Here is a 22,420-nt window from a genome sequence, read left to right as displayed (position 1 = left end):
CCACACTCGTCTACGGCAAAACCGACGCCTTAAATAACTCATCTTCCGTTCCAGATGACGTAGTAGGTGAGCGCAATAAAGATAAATTCCGAAACCATCTCAACACGCAGTTCTAGACTTAGCTGCTTACTGAACGGAAATTTAGTTTGTTACTCACGTTTTTAACAGTAAGTTGTTTTGTGTTGCACACTTTCTTACTTTTATTGCATTTGAATACTAACCTGCATTCATAGCTTATGCGCGATCTCGAGCAGTGTTTACTTTTCATGAAATATATAAACACTAGCATTTTAAAAGCTTTTGTTTAATATTGGCAGCCTGTCGCACAGTCCATATTTAGCATGTTCTCGGTATTTAGCTCCCGTTGTATTTTCTTTATGTTTACAACTATTTTACATGGTATAATAATCTATAATTTTTATTGTTTATATTCAAGCAATGTATGCCCATGTGCATGACATTTTTATACTCACTTTACGCAATGCCCTGTTCGGCCTGTAACGTATTTTAAATAAATTAACGAATAAATATCGGAAACGCAGTAGTGGCTTAATCAACTCGTCCATTTGCCAACGCGTACAACGGAATGATTCTGTGTAAATACACGAGAGCGAAGAAATTGTCTGAACTTAAACTGCCATGGATCGTATATAGTAACTCGTTTTCAATAGATCGCTTTTTTGCACCGTCAGTACAACGTGCGCTCGGCAATCGCATGTTAAAATTGCGGATATGACGAAGAAAAAAATAAGAACGAGTTGCGTTAATTTTTGCTCGCATGACTCGTCAGCGAAGCTTTCAAACACCTTGCACAATAATCGTATCGCAGCATGAATGACAAGTACTCGCGTGATCGCAACGTTGGCGATGCCTTTACTACCGAACACCGGTCACTGCAGTACATTCTACCGTAACCATTTTATCGATGTTCTTGGAGAATTGTAGGTCAGTGCATGTGAATCTCGCTATGATTAAACTCCTTGAATTGACGTGACAGATGGGCTTGATGTCAAGAATGTAGTCTAAGGCCGCGTTCACACTGAGCATTCCGGCCGCCGAAAGTGCTCCGAATCCGGTTCGGCGGCGGCGAGATCCGCCGAAAGGGCCCTCTCCGCGCCGATCGCTCTCGGACCGATTTTTGCGGCGCCTGCCGCCGAATCGGTCACCGCGGACCAATAGGAGCACTAGTCAAGGAATTTGAAAAATGGCGGCCAAGCCCTACCCACTTGTTATGCCGCAGTGCACGTAACTGAATGTTGAAACCAACGGGAGTTTAACCTACTCTGTGCCTACTTCGCCTCCGTATTTCGTGAAAGAGGTGACCGAGCTTGCTGTTGGCGTGACCGAGCTTGTTGCGGTCTTGCAGAGCAAAACGAACCAACCAACGCCGCTGGCGTCGGTGGTTTTTCTGCTCTTCGTGCATTACAAGACAGCCACTTGCCAGCAAAGTAAGCAGTAGTGTCTTTTCTTGCTTCTTGTCTACGAGAATCGTCGAAGTATACACCACCGGATAGCGTAGTAGCGTTTGCGAGCCGCGACAACTACCGGGTGACAGCGTATCCATCCCGCGTTCGCCCCGTAGTAGATGGCATATTCGGCGGCGCGGGACGGGTCCAGTGCGAACGACGCTGCGTTTCGGTGGCAGGGGAATTTCGGTCGCTGGAGAAAGCGGATGTTTCAGTGTGAACTAGGCATTACAGCATCTGTTATATAGCACTTGACTGTTTCGCTGGCCAATTATGTCAGCGGGGGTGAGTGTCAATTCTGAACGCGTGACCCTCATTAGATTTAGTCCGGGGTGGTTCTCACACTGTTGCGTCCGAAAGAAAGGTGGGCACGCCTGTTTGTACTAGCCAATCGGGGAGATAGTTTTACTGTTCAGAGCACAAAAAGAGGGAGTGTAGCAGACCGCAAGCTTAGAAAAGAAAGTTTGCACGACGAACAATTCTCAAAAGAGCACAAAATTTGCAGCCCATCGTTGATTCACGCGTGTCCAATCACGTGCAAATTTTGGGACTTTTTTACCATTATTGACAACTTCAGGATGGAAACTATTATGTAACGAAAAATCTGGAGCCACACCTGTAGGTACAAACCTGTCTCTGAACACATTTAACGGCGACGAAACATATCACTCAAGTAGCGTTTTCTGTTTGTGTTGCGTGATTATATAGAGAACGGAGTCGTCGATTGCAGTGGTTTTTAAAGAGGCTGAAAATGACGCTGTTTTCTGCATTTTTTTATTGGAAGCTTGGGTCAACTCTTTTGTCACTGCTGTAAGTACTACGACGTTCAGTTGCGTACCTCTCCTCCCGATTTCGTCTGAACCTTCTCAGTTCAGCTTCGCCTATACTTGGGCACAGAGTGCGCTGGAAGCTGTTTACTGACGTGAGGCGAATGAGTTTGGAAGAGATGCTGAGGAATATGAAGGATGGTAGGTGGGCCGAGGAACTGTCCCGGTATTTGTGCAGAAAGAGCGTTGACTCACAGGTGGCGATATGACAACAAAGAGCGCTAAGCAAAAGTCAGGAAGGCGGAGGGGATTTTTGCGATTGCAGCAATGAAAAAAAAAACGAAATCTGCTCTGAGTAACTACCGAAAAAGCAAAGATGAAGTAAAGAGGAATGCATTTCATAATAATTGAACCGGAAGCACTGTATACTGTTTAAAGGGAGCTCAGGTTGCATTAGAATGCGTAGTAATAAAAGAAGGCTCAGTAAAGAAGACAAACGTGCATGCTAAATGTGGCGAACCTGAGGAAACGGCGGAGCCCCGTTTGACTGAATGTGGAGATATCTACCTGGGTGTGTGTTCGAGCTGTGGCTTACATGAAATGCTGGAATTTATGGAAAACAATAAGAAGGAAAACAAACCCGCAATAGAAATATATATGTAAAAGGCGTTAAGGGGTTAGTAGCACAAAAGTAGATGCAACGGACAAAAATCAATATCGAGACAGATAAGGTAATTCTGGCACGAAGGGGTGGGGGTAGGGAATTATGGGTATTTTTTTTTTCAAAGTAAGATTGTTTTAACAGATATATTTGAGTAATTAGGCCGACTTAGAAGAAAAAAAAGTTGTTTTTCACCTTTCGAGCTCAATGGCACTCAGGTTATCGCACATTGTAAAGGGAATGGTCATTGCGTCCACCCACACATCAATGACAACTACGAAGAGACGATAATTTCTGTCTGGAGCACTATTAACAACTTCGTAAAAATAAGAAAAAAAGAGAAAGAAAGAAGAGAGTAAAGAAAGAAAAGTCACAAATTATTGGCGAAACAAAGAAAATATCAAGCCGAAACTGGTGCACATCATCATCATCATCATCATCATCATCATCATCATCATCATCATCATCATCATCATCATCATCATCATCATCAGCCTGACTACGTCCACTGCAGGAAAAAGGCCTCTCCCATGTTCCGCCAGTTAACCCGGTCCTGTGCTTGCTGCTGCCAATTTATACCCGCAAACTTCTTAATCTCATCGGCCCACCTAACCTTCGGTCTCCCCCCTACCCGCTTGCCTTCTTTTAGTTAGGGAGATAAGAGTTAGGGATAAGAGTTAATGGAGAGTACCTTAGTAACCTGCGCTTCGCCGATGACATTGCATTGCTGAGTAACTCAGGGGACGAATCGCAACTCATGATTACGGAGTTAGACAAGGAGAGCAGAAAGGTGGGTCTTAAAGTGAATCTGCAGAAAACGAAAGTAATGTACAACAACCTCGATAAAGAGCAGCGCTTCGAGATAGGTAATAGTGCACTTCAAGTTGTAAAAGACTATGTCTACTTAGGTCAGGTAATAACCACGGAGCCGAACCACGAGATTGAAGTAACTAGAAGAATAATAATGGGGTGGAGCACATTTGGCAAGCACTCTCAAATTATTACAGGTAGATTGTCACTATTCCTCAAGAGGAAGGTATATAACAGCTGTATCTTGCCGGTACTTAGCTACGGAGCAGAAACCTGGAGACTTACAAAGAGGGTTCAGTTTAAATTGAGGACGACGCAGCGAGCAATCGAAAGAAAAATGGTAGGTGTAACCTTAAGAGACAAGAAGAGAGCAGAGTGGATTAGGGAACAAACGGGGGTTATGGATATCATAGCTGAAATCAAGAAGAAGAAATGGACATGGGCTGGGCATGTAGCGCGTAGACAGGATAACCGCTGGTCGTTAAGGGTAACTAAAGTGGTGCACAAGGTATGCCCAATGCCCTGCATTATCATCATCATCATCACCATCATAATAACCACCACAACAATCATCATCATTCCGGCTGCACCCACCGTGATTTCCCACATGCTCCGCCAGTCAACGCAGTCCTGTGTTTGCTGCCGCCACGTTTTATACTTCTCATGGGATTACGAATAAGTTAATTAGGATGTTCATGAGTTCGTGGACATTTAAACTAAAGTTCCAAGGAATCGATTTTTCGTCTGCCGCAACACAAAAACAAAAGAGAGAACAAAAAGAGACACACACGAAGTTTGGCATAGGTATACCCTTGAAAGCGCGCAATTACCTCCTTTTTTAGGCGAGCTCTCATTCCGAAGCCCGAACTAAAAAATTGGAAAGAAAAATGAAACAATCGCATTGTCTTGTTAAGACGTTAATGACCCTACAGGTGTTAACGGTGTGAAAGATACGGATAAAATGGTTCCTAATCTACAAGAGGCGCAGTTCCTGATCTCCTCGAAAACAGCGCCTCTAATTTTTATTGCACGGACCAATCGGACTTAATAAGGTACCGTAGGCTGGCATAGTTCTGGTATTCTTCTTACTACTGTACATTTTTTCACCATTTCTTTCCTTAGTAATACTTTAGTTATTTTTTTTTCTACAATTGATATCCTACTTTTCTCCTATTATATTTTTTTCATTTCAACATACTTCATTAGTCTTTCATGTTTGACGCTAATCACTAAAAGTATATTGTCGCGCCATTCGGATTGAAATATCGCAAGTGTTTTTTCACCTAATATTTCCTCGTCGATATTTTTCTTCACGAGAAACATTCAAGACACCATTGCTCAGTTTGCGTTTATGTTTTCTTTTTTTTTCAGGGAACTGCATGAGTGAGTTCATGGGTCTTATCACCGGGAAGTATGAAGCCAAGGTACGCGTATTCACTTTTTTTGGAGCGAATACTGTTACGAGATCACAACGAGAGCCGCTTTTGTCTGGCGCCGTAGTTGTCCGCTGCCACCTGTGTCCGTAACCACTATTGCATGAAATAAAAAAAACTATATAATAAAATACTGAGGACGGAATGGAGATAGAACCCGGGCCCAGTACTCTGTATGACTGAGCTACGCGGATTTTTTTTTTCTTTATCGGACTGAGCTACGCCAACACTTGAAACTCCGTTGCAAACTGACCATATTCAGACTTCGTGTAAGGTAAGGAACATCTGATAGCATGCGTAATATAGCGCTTTAAAACAGCGACGTAACAGCCATGCGTAAGACAATGCGAATCGCGTAAGGAGTGGGTTGTTGAATCCTCCAACCCATTGCAAAAGTATTGGGCATAGTTCTTCATCAGAAACAGACACACCATCAGCAAAGTGCACATAATTACTTTCAAGTGTGCAGCGTGTACAACACTTTTCGAAGAATGACACATAAACTCATGGTAGATGCTTCCCTGCTACATCAAAAAAAAAATCATGATGATTTTCGGTGAGCCCTTCTGTGTGCGTCCGCAGGAGACGGGCTTCCAGTGCGGCGGCGCTAGCCTGCACAGCATGATGACCCCTCACGGGCCAGACGTGGACTGCTTCGAGCAGGCATCCAAGGCCAAGCTGGCCCCGCAGCGCATCGGGGATGGATGCATGGTGAGTATAGATTCATTACATGTTTGTAAACAGCGGCAGGCGCCGTCGATATATGTAGGTTTGTTGTAGCGACGTCGCGGTGCGTATACGCTCCGTCCAGCCGTTCCAGCCAAAAGCGCGCTACCACCCTCTATGGTCAGGTGAACACTGGCGCAGCAGGTGCGAAAGCTGCCTCCGAGCACGGCACGTCGGGACGTATACCACATGTGCATACAAGTGGTGGCCACAACAGAGGAAGTTGCAGTGGCTGTAATAGGGACTCTGAAATGAACATGTAAGCCTCGTTGACGTTCTAGCCTTGAGAACCTCATCCAAAGCATGAGGTAACTCGAATTGTGGAAAGGTGGCTCAATTGCGGAATGTCATCGCCGTTTTGGCAGTCTACGTCACGTTTGTACGTTTTAATTTGTTAGCTAATGCAAGAACGACAGACCGAGTTCAGCGAGAAGCTCTAGGTTACGATATGCAAATGCGTGGTGTAAGAATAGATAGCCATGAATTGTTATGGTAAATCCTCGCGTATTACAAAGGCGCCGAATTAGTTCACTCAAATGACCAAGCTTATCTCGGCGTCGCTCATCCCCAATACGCTTGCGATCATGCTTTACCTACATGCTGGGGACAATGTGGTTATGTACCTGTCAGGTCCGCTGCTCAATTCGTACGCTCAAGTCGGGGCCGCGAAATGCGTACAGACCGTAAACAGACGCGGCGAGTTTCCCGATTACTCTTTTTCTGTGAATTTTCATGGACGTGAAAACCTCGTGAAGCGCAGCCAGAACAGCTCTGCCCGATACATTATATGTCAGGTATCTGGAGTGTCATCGCAGCCGCATATAAAGCATGTAAACAGAAAAATCATAGTCAAAGCAATCGTTTCGTTCACTGCTGCTCTAATTAAGCGCGTCCACGCAGAAAGAAACACATGCTTCGTGACCGGGTGACAGTTCACACGAGTATAACGAAATCGTTTTGACGCGTTGCGCTAAGACTTTTGCAGTTATATCAAGAATGGCAATAGCGAAAAGTTATTCGTGTTTCTTTGCATATGAAAATGCGGTCCGCAGCGTTAACGTGCTTTGAGATAAACAAGCTCGGTATGCCTTCACACAAGACTTATTCAAACCAAAGAAAAACGTGATGTGGCACATTAAAACGACAAACGCTTGATAGAGCGAATCGTTATTGTTGGGCCAGCCATTTTAAAACATAATTGATGAACCGTCATCAAAGCTAAGTTCTCGCGTGGCTAATCTTCTTGCGACGGTTTTTGTAAAGAGAAAACTGCAAAGAAAAAAAAAAGACATAGCCCAATTTTTTCGTGCCTTCCCGCTCAAATAATCGTGCCTACTCGTCGGTACAACGTTTTTCTACTTTGAAGGGCAACAAACAGGGAAAACACGGATCAGGGAAAACACGGCAGCAACTGCGTATAGGCACGACGGCTTTTGCCTACCACGCGAAACTAAACGCCCGATGACAGCGCCACCGCATTTTTTGTGACATCTATATTGCTGTAATCGTTCAGTTACCATGGAAACTATGGGTATGCTGCGTGGATTCGCATAACTTTGAGTTGGGTTAAAGAGAGGTTCAAATTATGGCACCGGACGTGGATAGAAAAAAAATTGAAGGGTACTTTGCAAATTGCAAAGTGTATTCGCGAAAGCCTATGGATATTCAACTGATTATACCATGTGCTTTTTTTCTCTTCTTTTGTTAGTTTTTTCTTCGTTTTTTTAGCCTCAGCAATCACGTGATTTATAAATGTAAGGGATAGGGGCCACAGCTGTGGCGGCACAGCTGTCGCTATGCGCCGCTGTGCTATCACAAGATTGCTGAGATAGTGTGGGAGAGAGAAGCCACGACTGGAACCAGGGCATGAACAGACGGACGCGAGCATGAGACGTTTATTTTCGCCTCAAAAGGGTGTTGTGATCGAGGGGAAGAGGCTGGATGCATGTATACACCGTACCTCACATATTGAGGAACGCGGGACTCCACGGTACCCGCGAGTGTGCTGCAAAGGACGCTCATCAGCGTCTCTGCCACACACCGTCCGCATCCCAAAAGAACGATTGGTGAGATGCGCGTGCTTCGCAGCCTGCGCAACACAACTCTATCCACTTCGACCGAAAGGTTTGTATGCTTCCCCATTGCGTCCCACTGTACGTGCTATAATGCCAGCTGTAGTCTTTCCCCCTAGCACTCTCTCAAGAACCACGTGATGCCAGAGCGGCGCATAGCAACAGTTGCCGCCACCACAGCTGTGGCCTCTCTCCCTTACACGATCAGGTGATCGCATAGAGAGCTTGATAAAAGTAGCAAAAAAAAAAAGAGATATGGCTCAGTCAGTTTAGTGCCCACATGTTTACGCGGAACACACTTAGGAATTTACCAAGTGTCCTTCACCTTCTTCATTTTTTCCCCTCACCACACCTCACCCCAAAACAGGCGTGGAACTGGTTGCTCGGCCCACTCAAAATGACTCTATCACATTTTAGTACAATGTAGATGCTCTTGAGACTTCAGACACGTTCTTTCAGGCGTTAATTCTTACGCTTTTTTTGTAAACTTCTGAATATTATCAGTGTTACAGTGAAAGGTGTATATGGTTCGATTGATTGATATGTGGGGCTTAACGTCCCAAAACCGCCATATGGTTATGAGAAACGCCGTAGTGAAGGGCTCCGGAAATTTCGACCACCTTAGGTTCTTTAGCGTGCACCCAAATCTGAGCACATAGGCCTGCATTTCTACCTCCATCGGAAATGCAGCCGCCGAAGCCGGGATTAGGTCCCGCGACCTGCGGGTCAGCAGCCGAGTACCTTAGCCACTAAACCACCGCAGTGGGGCAAGGTGTATATGGCTAGAAAACACGAAAAACTATTCGGAATCAGTGTCACGAGCGCTCTCAATTGGCTGCGTCATCAGTTACGTCATTCTCACCGTCGTACACTAGCCTGCGTGTCATTGGCTGCGTTGTGAGGGACGTTGTTTGTCCCGTTTCACCCGAGGCGCCAAGCACGCGCTCATCAGCTTCTACTGAAATCTTCCACATGGATAGAGGGAGACGCGGGCGCTTCGCGAAGTGATCGGACGCGACGCTCATCGGCTCCGTCGATTTTCGGCTGGAACCGTGCTCTCTTCAATGTGGCTGCTCTAAAACTTGTGTGACTGCATCTGCCAAGTCAGCAAGATTCTGGGGACACCGATCTCACCCAGGTACGCCCAATTTTCGGCCACTTCGAGCAACTTTGCATCACAACGTAGCGAACGAGCTAAGCCTCACGGCGGCGGCTCCGCCGCTGCTGGATGCGGAGACGCCGCTCGGTCAACTCCTCAACATGGCGCTGCCTGAACAACGTGGATACGACCCTACGACTCTGTCGTGGTCGTATATCCCGACAAATCCATCAGACGACGGCCCATCCACCATTTCGGCGGAGCAAGCCGACATTTTTCAACTCGTCGAGGGTCGGCGTCGCCGCCGAAGAAACGCGGAAGGAGCGTCTGCACTGAAAACTCCTCTCAACAATTCAGCCACTGGAGACGCTCGTGCTCCATCTCCTAAAGCTCCACAAAAGACTTCACCAGTCTCCAAGTGGACGCCGAAACCAACGGTCAGGATGAATCCTGGCGACTACGTGATCGTGCTCAAGCCACGCATCACAGTAGCCCTCAAGGCAGCGTTTCAACAAGGTGAGCTCGGCGCTGCCATTTCCCAACTCATCGGAAGGCAGCACATGAATGACATCAGCATTTCTCCCAATTGGGAGCAAAACATCATCATCTGTGGCACGCAGAATAACGAGGTGGCTCAGAAACTGCTGTCGGACTTTCAAATCAACACCAGCAAAGGACCGCTGCCGCTTCGCGGTCACCTCAAGCTCACCGGTGATGTGTGTCGCGGCGTGATTTCTGTGCACAACCTCGAAACCAGTGCGTCTCTGAAACATAGTGTGCAGTGGCGTGGCGGTGAACTAGTCTATGCGCGCAAGCTGGGGAACTCCAACGTAGCTGTGTTGACTTTCGCGGGAAGGAAGGTTCCGCGTTTCGTCCACTATAACGCAGAACTGACTCCCGTCAGGGAGTACAAGAAGACAGTGCCAGCGTGCTACCGCTGTGGTGCACTGGGGCACCGGGCGGATATCTGTCCCAACCCGGTCACCGAAAGATGCAGCCTTTGTGGCCAAAACGTGGGCGCTGGTCCTGAGGGGATGGCCCCCCACGAATGCAACCCAACGTGCATAGTTTGCGGGGGTCCGCACCTCACCAGCTCCCGCGAATGCACTGAAAAATTCATCAGGCTTCAGCAACCAGGGTCCAGGACATCGGGGACCCCAACAAAACCAAAGCACCGGTCAACTGGCAAAGTGCCAATTCCTGGCAAAGCAGCAACGGCAACGCTACCACCTGGCGCGGCGGAATCTCCAGCTCTCGGCGCTCCATCTGGCAACGCTGCACGCAACCAACCCAAGGTGGGCAGTTGGGTGGAGGTCGCCTCCTCTCCCTCCTCTCTCTCCTCTCCACCTCCTTCTGCCACAAGCACTACCGAAACACAAAAACTCAGGCATGAGCTCGCCCTTTTGCGATCTCAGAATGAAAAACTAGCCAGCGAACTTGACTCGCTCAAAACCAATCTCACTACTAAACCCTCGTTGAGCGACGAAGAGGAAAATATAACAGACAGGGAGATTCCTACTACTGTAGAGAGTCGCGTCGCGGCCCTGGAGACCCAGGTGAATGCAATAGAAACACAATTGGCCGACCTCCCCAAAATTGTCCACGACACCATCGCGCGTCATATGGAGACTGTCATCGCACAGGTGACACAAACAGTAACTCACATTATCCAAAAGTGGATACAAGACAATCCACGCGTCCTCAAGCGCGTAGGGCCAATTAGGGACGTTAATCGCCCCTCAAAATTTAACAGAGTGACTCCAGATGAGTCGGACTTTTCTGAAGACTCCAGTACGTCAGCACAGGGTGCTGGTGAACTGAGTAATCTTAACAACACAACCCCACCCTCTATCTCCGAACATGGCCTCCAACCCTAGGTCGCGAGCCAGAGCAACTCAGCCGTTGTTACTAACACAGTGGAACTGCAGAGGTCTCAAGAACCACAAGAAGCGGGCTCATTTCCGCCTCTATCTTGAGACCTTTGAGTTCCTTGTTGCCGTGGTTGCCCTTCAGGAACCCGGCTCGGACGTCAAACTCACAAATTACACTACATTTCAACACAACCCGGAGACATGTATACTTGTTCACAAGCAATATACCGCCCAGGAAGTCACACTCCCCACAACACCGCCTTTCCCATACACAATGGTGTCGGTGCTGCCTATAAGGCGATCTGACCCACCTGTTCATATTTTAAACATTTACTGTCCCCCAAAGCTTAAGAACGTCACGTTCAGCGAAACTTTCACACAAGCTATGCAGGTGGCAGGACGGGACCCCCTCCTGATCGTCGGCGACTTCAATGCCCCAAGCAGGTTATGGGGTTACCCACGAGAGGACACGCGTGGAAGGAAGCTTGCGGAACTTCTTTCTACACTTGGACTCACCCTCCACACTGATCCCGCCAGCCCAACACGTGTAGGCAACTCTGTTCAACGAGATACTTGCCCGGACCTCACAATTACACGCAACATACGCCATGCCGACTGGCTGAACACACAGGACACTCTCGGTAGTGATCATTGTGTATTAAACACAACTGTGTACATGCGTCCCTTAAAACGCCCACTTACACAAGCTCGTATCCCAGACTGGACAACTTTCCGCACCACTCTACCTATTGTAGACCCTCTCCAGTCGGGATACGACACCTGGTCTAAATCACTGACGTCTACACTGAAACAACACGAACAGCTGATACAGCTCACGGAAACTCAAACGGACGTGGACAACCACCTCCTCCATCTTTGGCAGGCCCGCCGCAGCCTCACCAAACGATGGAAAAAACAGAAACATAACAGACGCCTCAAGACACGCATCCTAGAACTCACGGAGCAAGCTGCGGAATATGCTGCTCAGCTAGCCGACACTAACTGGGTGGACAGGTGCAACACGGCTGCACGCCAGATGTCTGGTCGCAACACGTGGCGCCTGTTTCGCGCTCTCATCGATCCAACACAAACACGCACGGAAACTCAACGTCACTTACATAAGGTCATGCACAACTTTACAGGAACGACAACACAGCTGGCAAACACGCTCAGGGACCGATACCTGTGCACCACCAAGGACCCCCGGACGGCCGCATACTCCTACGCAGGCAAAAAGAACACGCAGTTGGACACCCCGTTCCAGCTCCATGACCTCCAGGCGGCCTTACGCAAGATGAAGCGTGGCACTGCACCAGGGCGTGACCAGGTTGCGGTCAAACTGTTGGCCAATCTTCCCGACGCAGCCTACGCCACGCTCCTCAAATACATCAATAGCATTTGGGACGGAGAAACTCCTCTCCCTCTTGAATGGAAATCAGCTCTCGTGACCTTCATCCCAAAGGCAGGTAAACCTATTGACGTGGAGAACCTTCGCCCCATCTCCCTCACGTCTTGTGTCGGCAAGCTGATGGAAACGATGGTGCGCGACAGACTCTCCGAGTTTCTAGAAACACAGCACACTTTTGCGGACACCATGTTTGGATTCCGCCCTCAGAAGTCAGCCCAGGATATACTTCTACAGCTCCACCATGACATATTAGATCCTGTTGAATGCCCCCACAATGACAAGGTAGTCCTGGCCTTGGATCTTAAAGGAGCATTCGACAACGTGAAGCATGAGGTAATCCTTGACCACCTCAGTCAGACCAACTGTGGTTATAAAACATTCAATTATGTTAGACAGTTTCTTACAGACCGTCGAGCCTACATACGCATACAAGATGAGGAACATGGGCCTTACGTCATCGGCTCGAGGGGAACTCCTCAAGGCGCGGTCCTCTCTCCTCTCCTATTTAATATAGCCATGCTTCATCTTCCCCCCAAATTGGCTTCTTTACCAGGGATACATCACGCTCTTTACGCGGATGATATCACGATCTGGGCCACGCAAGGTAACCTGGGTCACATGGAGTCATGCCTGCAAGCAGCAGCGACTGTAGTCGACGACTACGCAACCTACTGCGGGCTCCAGTGTGCCCCGGCTAAGTCAGAATTTGTGCACGTACGTCCCTCCCCTCAGGACACAACTCAGCTCCATATCAGTCTTCCCTCGGGACCGATCCGTGAGGCCAAGGAGATCCGCGTCCTTGGCCTCTTCATACACCACCAACGCAAGGCCGACACCACAATAGCCAAACTTCGCACGGTGGGAGACCAGGTGGGCCGTATGGTCCGCCGGGTCTCCAACAAGCGGGGCGGATTACGAAGCAGGGATGCAATGCGGCTTGCCCATGCTTTCGTAACGAGTAGAATACTCTACTCGACTCCCTACTTGCACCTACGCAAACACGAGGATGATCAACTCGAGGTCATCCACCGTAAAGTTATCAAGCGGGCTCTCGACCTCCCTATCACCACGTCCAACCAGAGACTTCTGGCCCTAGGCGTGGTGAATACCTACCGGGAACTTCGAGAAGCCCACCTCGTTAACCAATACACGCGCCTTGCACAGACCCATTCCGGTCGCCGCCTCTTGGACCGAATACACATCAAACACGATTACTATATTGAGGAAAGGGTGAGAGTGCCAGAACCTTGGAGACGCGCCCTCCGGGTCCGACCCCTTCCCCGCAACATGTCCAAAGAAAACCACAGTGGTCGCCGCCAGGCGCGCGCGGAAGCGTTGCAGCGACACTTTGGTCAAGAGGAACACGTGTGCTACGTGGACGTTGCCGGCCCGCACCATGGGGGGTGGTATACTGCCGCAGTCATACACAACGCAAACACCGTAAACGGGCTCACTTTCAAAGCCTACAGCGCAACACACGCGGAGGAGGTTGCCATCGCTCTGGCTCTCACCTATCCCTCTTCTAAACATATCATCACCGACTCACGAGGGGCCTGTCGGAACTATCAGCTAGGGTGGGCTTCACCGCTTGCTCAGCGCATACTGGAACCTAGCTGCCGATACGTTAATCCAACTCCGCGAAATCTGGTTTGGGCACCCGGTCACCAAGGACTCAGGGGTAACGAACAGGCCGATCAGGCCGCCCGCGCACTCTCTTCCCGGGCTATCTCCCTGTCTTTGGAAGCCTACTCGCAATCAGACAATTCGGCCCTTTCATTCAAAGATATTACCAATTACTACAAGGAGGAGCACCGGCGCTATCCAGACCCTTGTAAGGGACTGCATCGCGCTGACGAGCGCCTCCTTTTAAAACTGTTTACCAATACTGTACTGTGCCCGGCGGTGCTAAAACATTTCAATTCATCCTTTGATGGCACGTGCCAGTTCTGTGGTGAGGTGGCTGACACCTTTCACATCGTCTGGGCGTGCCAGTCTAATCCATCTATCCCCCCCAACCCCAATCCCACGAGAGAGGACTGGGAGGCGGCCCTGCTCGGCTGTCAAGACCTGAAGGCCCAAGAGGCTCTGGTTCAACGTGCGCGGGCGGCGTTACTTGCCAATGGAGCCCCGGAATAGGGGTTCCACCTAGTGCTGTGAGGGTAGGAGGCCAATAAGGCCCCAACCCAATCACCTCTCTGTAACCATTTAATGGTTATTAAATGTTTTCACCACCACCCCACATGGATAGGCCACAAACAAGTCTACATCAGTGACGACAGTGGAAACGTGAAAAGGCTCGCATTCGCCGGGTCGATGCTGCAGTCCGCGCACAGAAACAAGACCGGGAGGCCGAGTGCCGGCAGCAACTGCGTACCGATTATCCGGCAGCCTTTTAAGCCGCGCTAAGTCACGAACGGGAATGCAAGCGCTGGTGGTGGGCGGATCATGCAAGCCACGCCGCCAAGTTAACTCGCGATGTCAAACGCTTACAATCACGCCGCGCCTAACAAGTGCCGTTGCAGGCACGACAGCGCCAACGTGACGATTGCGGAAGCGTGTTTGCCGGGGTGAACGGCCGCTTTCGGCAGGAGTTTCTCCAGCGGTTCCTTGGCTTCGACTGCGAAGTCTGTGGCCGCCTGTAGTTCGAGAACAACCATTGTAATTACCAGATTGCGAAACGCATTCAACCGCTCATGACACTCTTACATGATCGTGATCACGCGAGGCGCAATGTGTGGCACGTGAAATGAACACTGTGGTAAACTCAAGTCAAACGTGTACATAACCTCATTAAGAAGCACGAACGTGCAACCAATAATTGTGAAAGGCTTCAGTGCATTGTGGGGTTAAACCCACTGCCAAACACCACAGCCGCACGTTTCAGCTTAACAATATGTACGGAGTGTTTGGTTGGTGATTTTTTTTTTATTTCTCTGAACATGTCAAGGTTATGCATCCATGCTTACGCGGATAACAAGTGCGTGTTGAGTCAATTATAGCCCGGCATCGACGAAAATGTTCAACTCGCGGAGCCAGAAGACAAATGCCAGCCAAGACGACGTAGTTTATTTAGTCAAAATTGTGTATTTTTTATCTTTCGTGCGAACTTCCGTACTTTTATCTCTCGAAGGCAATGTAGCATGACCGCTTAGAAAGACAGGAGAAGCGTTGCCAAGATCGACGAAGCGTGACCGCTGATTCTCTCAATAACTGTCTTCATAACTTTGACACACGGGACCTTTTGAAAGACCATCTAGTGCATGGCCACCGAAATTTCACAACTCTGTTGCTCGCTAGTGCGAACCAGAAGAATCCGACCACAATACGACGATGACAACGCACCACGCGCGACATGGTTGCGTCTGTTCTCGTTCACGTCAGACTAAATGGCTTCACACAGAATATATAGTTTGTTGTTGACCCCGTCGACGTTTGCCTGCTTCTTTGCACAACTTTATCGGCTAGATGGTGTTGTCACGATTCGCCGCAGTTTTGGATGGACGTTGAGTGCTTCAGGCATTTCCCGCAAAAAACTGTGCGGCTCAGCGGATCCTTCCCTTCGTAGTAATGCCACCTAAAGTTAAATAACGCAAGTTCATTCAAAACTAAAGTATGTCTGTTGATGTTGTTTAAATATTTCAATGAAGTGTACAGTACACTGTGAGAGAGCACACTGACAGCAAGCACGTGGCTGTTGTCAAGAGTATGTGCAAGTCGCACATTCAAAGTAGTAAGAATACTCTAATAAGTAATTACCAACACTCAGATATGCCGATTTAAAGCATACCGGTTAGGTTATTTCTTTAAAATCGTGTGTACAAGCACACTGCGAAGGAAAGGGCACGTTGTGCGCTTGCGCTGTTTCCGCTTGGCCGCCGAAGTTTCAACGCAATGTCGGGGTGCTCCGTTTCCTCGCTGGACTATTGACTCAATGACCTTCGAAACCGCCCATGTGGCATCTGTGCTTGACAGTTGAGTCAATAGACCATTGGTTCGATGACCGTCCAAACACCCGTGTGACAGGGGTGTAACAGCGGTGAAACAGCGCAGACGATAGGACGAAGAATATATGCATGCAGGACAGAGTGCTCACTATACTGATTTGTCTATCTGAAAGGCAGGACATATATAAGAAGGCGAGCGTATAGAACTACGGCAAAACACTATCGAGCGACTCGGCAATCTTGCTTTTCTCTCAATTTCGATAAGGGTTTGTAAGAGGCGGCAAATGAATATTTCATGAACACGATTCATTGATATGTGGTTTTAACGTCCCAAAATTACCATATGAATATGAGAGACGCTGTAGTAGAGGGCTCCAAAAATTTCGACCTCTTGGAGTTCTTTAACTTGCACCCAAATCTGAGCACTCGGGCCTACAGCATTTTTGCCTCCATCGAAAATGGAGCCGCCGCCGCCGGAATTCGATACCGCAACCTACGGGTCAGCAGCCGAGTATCTCAGCCCTTATAGCCAACATAGACCACCCCGGCGGGGCGCGTATGAACACGCAAAGATGAGCGTGAAAACGGCAAAAAATAATGACATGGTGGGTGGTATGAAACTGATTAATTAAAATCGCTATAGCCGGACCTTCATTACTTGACAAAGCAAAAAAAGCGAATCTGACAAAAAGAAGTTTCTAAGCAAAAAATAACAGCGTTAGAAAATTGTGATCGCGAATAATAAAACACAAAGAAAAACAACTTGTGTCAGCACGCCATGTCACTGGCACATTTTGAGTAAAAAATCGAATACCTTGAGCCTCAAGTGTGATCAACAAGCTTGTTCAGACATTGTTTTCTTGTTTTGTTTTTATTTCTTATTTATTGTTGGTAGTTTTAAATAAAAATATTATAATAAATAGAACGCCTCAATGAGACCCTGGTGATGCAGCAACGCGTGCACACTGCGATATACGTATCAAAGCAAAACCTGAAAACTGGTCTATAAGAGAATGGTTCTATAGTGTCGTGATGAATTCTCTTTGTTGTTTCGGCATTCGTCATGTGAAATTGCTTCTCAAATTTTCAATACCGCTCGAAGAGTTTGAATTGGCGTCCAGTGTAGGACGACGTTGCTGGCGGGGCATCGAAGTATAAGTTTGTATACTTTTCATGAAACATTTGTTTCGCACAAAAGAGCTGATACTCTATGATAAAGCACATTATCATTTCCATACCCACTGTCTTGCTTCTAAGCACGCCTGAGTGCATTGACGCGACCAACATCACAAGATATTAGAAAGGCTTACGCAAAAAATGCGACAGGAAAGCGATACCTTCGCACCACCATCACCGAGACGGGCTAAGGTTGCAGTTTGTGACGAGGAGTTTTTTTACGGTGCTCAAACGAGCTCGACGAAGGGCTTGCGTGAACTTATAGTATTTGCATTCCTCAAGAAAGGACGCTGCGAGCGCTTCTGTTAAAGCATGCATGCTTTGGCAAAGGAGACTACCCGGCACAAGTTTTAGCGCCCGCTCCCTCGCCACGCTCTCCAAGAGCTACCACAGCCCGCCTTCCTTTGAGGAAAGTCACTCGTCGTGAGTGCCCGCCTAGTAGCAACATATTGGCGCTTATCCAGCCCACTGAACTTAATTGCTGAGCCTTTAGTTGATGCTCGACATCAAAGAGCGTCGTTTGATAAATTGGGTGCGCGTTATAGGAAACTGCAAGCATGACATTCTGCGTCCTTGTGCTTCGCTTTTCCAGCGCAATGATGCAGTGGCCGCTACCATGAAATAAGCGAAACCAAATAAATGTGATATTGTAAGAGCTTTGCGCGAAAATAATCCGATGCAGTTTGCCTTTGTAACTCCCGAGACCGCACAATAAGCGATTTTCGAGAGTTGATCTCTTTCGGGGCTTCGTTAGGCAATTTGTAGCGATTGTTCGTGCGTAGGAGTCTGTGACAGATGCTGCGTAGAAACTTCGAACGCATAGAGGTCATTAATAACACGCTGCGCACACAACTTGAATGCATGCGCCAACCGAGAGCGTTGGTTACAGGGGCAAATGAGCTGCCCTCCTCTCCCACCTTCCAACTTCCCCTCAAACTTCAGACAGACCTATTGTATGAAATTAAGTTCCTTCTTGACATGTAATGTGGTGCTGAGGGGAATCCGCAAGCTTCAATTCTAGCCGCAGTGATACCTAATTTATTTTGTTAGCTTTTTGTTAGACTGACTATGACGTATCTTTTCGTTCCTGTGTTAATATTTGTACACTCTCTCAGCAATAACGTGGTTGCTGAGCGACTGTAAGGGGGAGATGCCACAGCTGGCACCATTCCAGGGAACGGGCGGATGAACAGACGTGAGTATGAGACATTAAAGGCTTTCGCCTAAAAAGGTTTTCTTTTTTTTTTAAATCTCGCTCCAACGAGCGTTCAAAACGGTAAGCAGGGAAAAATGGCGCGAAGAAAGCTACGTCAGCATAGGTCATCATTCATGACTCATGACTTAGAGCGCGGGTTATGAAAATCATAAAGCTTCCGATAATTACACTAGAGGGAGATCTGGCGCTATAGTAGCGGCCACGCATGGCGCTTCAGCAAGCACGGGAAGGATGGGTAATACATGTATTCGTCTTGTCTTCGTACTTTCGGCTCCGTTCGGCTTCGCGTAGCTTGGGGCTGTTTTGACAGGAAACGACGATAAGCAGATGTTCAGCAGTTGCACGTCACCACCGTAACCTTTTAGGCTCACCAATTCAAATCGGGTCACGAAGTTCGAAACGGTGATCTCTTTTATTCGAAACAAAACCAAAACACAGCAATAAACAAAGCCACAAGTGCGTTTGAAGCAGACAAGCACGAAGACTATAGGCTAATCTGTGTACTACTCATGATTCCAATGGTCGCTGACCGAACGAACTCTATGGTGAAAAGCAATCGATTCCTCCCAGTGCTAATCCTGCGCGCGAGTGTGGCTTCCTTTTTTAATGTTAGAAAGCTAAGGGGTGCAGCGGCGGCACTCCGTAGAAAGAAGCGCATCTGATCCGAATGCGGCACTTGATATACGTTGGATGTCGGCCAATGGCGCGCTACTCGCTGTTCGACGCTTGATAGCAGGCGCTGGCAGCTTCGAAGAGAGTGAGCACAAGGCTCTGCCTGAGAAAACGGCAGCTTCGCTTGTACGCTGTCATTGTCGCTAACGACTGCAAGGTTTCGCTGAGATGCCCATGGAAGGGTCTGGACGCTTATACGCAGGATACCGTTTCTCACCAAGCCCAATCGAGAGATCGTTCATGATCCCTTCAAAGCGGTGCTTGACCGAAAATCGCACAGTACTGTCGCAAATCGATATGCCAAGGGTGTATAGTGTTGCGACTTAAGCTCAAGTGGTGTTTCGCAGGCATTCATGTTCGAGAGTTCCCTGAGCATGGCGGTGACGCCGTGGGCCGAGCACGAGTCGCAGGCGCTCGACAAAGAGTACTACACCTGCTGGCAGGGACTGCGCAAGAACTTCGACCCCAGCTGGAAGCCGTAGTACGAGTACAGCACTATCAGCGAGATCTGCATGCGCCTCGCCGCGTCGCAGCTGCCTTACGCTCAACAATAAAGTGTGACGCTTGTTTTCGTATAATGGTGAAAGCGTGTGCTTACTTTGCCTGCAGTGGAATCCCTGAAGTTTCGCGAGGAGCATTTTTCTCCTTACAGCTGCAAATCTCGCAAGGCTACATTCGCGTGCAACCTACATCTTCCTTCCTAAACTGCATAGTTCTGGCACACTATAACGCAGAAAACACTCGACGGACAAAACGCAAGCAATGACGACAGCGCTCGTCGTCGTCTGTGGTTTTGTCCGTCGTGTGTTTTTTGCGTTATAGTATGGCATAATTATATACCAACAGGCCCAACCCACCACCTTAATCAAATACAAACAACCACTGCTACCTGCTAAGAGCAAAGCAAGAAATCTCGTATAGAAGCATGGATGGAAAGGCATATCTCAAGCCCATGGTGATATTTAGTCTGTATAGTATCGGCAATATGTAAGTAGTTCTCAGCCATGGGATTGTAGAAGTGGTGGGAAACCCCTCGAAGAGAGAAAACAAAGGACGGAGGTGATAAACTAACACCACATGCAGCATTAATAAGGTGGCTGTCACGGGATATATAGTGTGCCTCCATGAATGCTTTTTTATTTTAATTTTTTTCTAGAATTGCTTTCACAGATCTCCTGGGGTCCGCGGAACTTCATTTCAGAACCACTGCATTATGTACTGAATGCTCTGTTTCTGCAATGCTTTGCCAAGATGCTCAGTGTGCAGGGACTACCCAAACATCATCACGGTGGATGGTGGAGTACATGGTTAGGGTGGAAGAACACTACTAGCATAACACAACGCTGGGATGAAGTACTATAGCCACGCTAGTCGTAACGCTATCTCAAGTTCGCAAGAAATAATTGTATCTGAATGATTATTTTATTTAGCGTGCGTGGTGGCAAGAATGACGGTAAGGCGCTAGGCCAAAAAGAGTGTGATACGCCGGCGAGACCTGCCACATCGCGTCTTAAGCAGTGTACGTGCGGCCTCGGAATTTCGTTTGCGCTGTATAAACAATGCGTGGTGTGCTCATCGATTCGGTTGTCGAATGTGACCTCAATTACACAATACGTAGATGCGTAAGTTTGACGCGAATATTCCGCGTTATTTGTGGTAAAGTGTATACACCGCCACATGCCGGCGCGGGGAACAGGGTCTTTAGAACCAGCGAAGTACGAAGACACGTTTAAGTCAGAGTGAAAAGTGCGCGCATAGTATGCACCCTGGATAGTCCACAAACGACGCCTCTCATAACTGCTTCGAAAGGGCTCAACCTTGATCCGGCACATGAAAAAGAACACGCATGAAACTAGACACACAATTAGGACAATGTGAGAGGGGGCATCTATGGCGTATTGACGCATTCCCACATGCTGAGAGAATGTCACACCTCGGGCTGGTTGGTTATGAATAATTAGTAGTAATCGAAATACAGCGCGACTTCTTCAGGTAGAATAGAGTCGAGTCTTGATCAGTAGCACGCACCCACGTGGAGGTGATTGGCCGAGAACCGGGTAGTTTTACAAATAAATTAATATATAGTAGATTACATGTCGTCTATTTAATAATGAATACAGGAGAAAACAGAAAAGGAGAAAAACATGGCTGCTGCCGCCGTCGTAGGTGAGTGTAGGAATCGTTCATAGGAATCGGCGTATAACATGAAAGTCAAACGTATTTTATTTTCACAAAATTAGAGGTTATTACGTTCTACTTCTGAGATGAGAACTCGTACAATTAATGCCCATTGGTGTAGGGCAGCTACAGCTGGTGCGCGGACGCACCCGCATTGCCGTCTACACCTCCATCACGGCGGCTAACACCCATGATCATGATTTGACAGTTGTGGTAGCTGAAGTTGTCAACATGTATATTTGGGCCACGCGACATGGACAAAGCGTATCATGAATTCACGATAACGTGACACTGACAAGCACATAAACTATATCATAAGCCATACTTTGACAATCGTTCTTCGCATGACTCTACTAAGAGAGTCAACGGGCCACTCAAAAGGCAGTAACTAGAACGTGACTCTCACAAGTGTAAAAATAGAGTCAAAGTTCTTAAAAGAGTAGGATGAAAGCACTCGTCTTCAGATGGCAGGTACGTGGTTTGCAATGTAGTTACACGAATACATTTTGCCCCTTAGAATTTCTTTATATATCCTTTTTTCGCACACCCATCAGAGTTATCGGCTCCTGCATCTGATAATTCGGTGCACGTGTTCTGGGAGATAAGCAGTAGAGGAAGACGACCAACAAGAAGAAGCGGATAAAGAGAGCGTGCGCTGGTTAATGACGACGACCAATTTTGTTCGGAGCCGAATAACTAATCGCCGCGTGAACAGCTCCATGGTTGAAATCGATAAAATCAGCTAAGGCGCAAGGGAGCTTGATTGAGTAATGGAGGCGTAGGCAGAACTTTTTTAAGGGGTTGAAAGGTGATTATAGTCACTATTCATGCATGTTTGTGCGTTTGTCTTCATATGTCAACATACACATATGTAAAATTGGTATATTTTGAGGGTTGGTGCATTAACGTGTCGTATACTCT

The 22,420-nt window shown here is 47.8% G+C and overlaps 1 protein-coding gene across 1 annotated transcript in view; it reads left to right on the top strand.

Annotated features, from left to right (window-relative positions):
* Positions 1–19,899, top strand: part of LOC142761779 (homogentisate 1,2-dioxygenase-like) — a 63,115-nt gene extending 43,216 nt beyond the window's left edge. The window contains exons 13-15 of the mRNA XM_075895827.1: positions 5,076–5,128; positions 5,720–5,848; positions 19,669–19,899. Of these exons, the coding sequence (XP_075751942.1) occupies positions 5,076–5,128; positions 5,720–5,848; positions 19,669–19,803 (317 nt within the window). The 3' untranslated portion in view covers positions 19,804–19,899. The remainder of the gene's footprint in view (positions 1–5,075; positions 5,129–5,719; positions 5,849–19,668) is intronic.
* The last annotated feature ends 2,521 nt before the right edge of the window (positions 19,900–22,420 follow it).

This window comes from Rhipicephalus microplus, chromosome 5 (assembly GCF_043290135.1).
Source record: "Rhipicephalus microplus isolate Deutch F79 chromosome 5, USDA_Rmic, whole genome shotgun sequence".
NCBI lineage: Eukaryota > Metazoa > Arthropoda > Arachnida > Ixodida > Ixodidae > Rhipicephalus > Rhipicephalus microplus.
The sequence above is the reverse complement of the archived record's forward strand: the minus strand, read 5'-3'. Positions and strand labels throughout refer to the sequence as shown.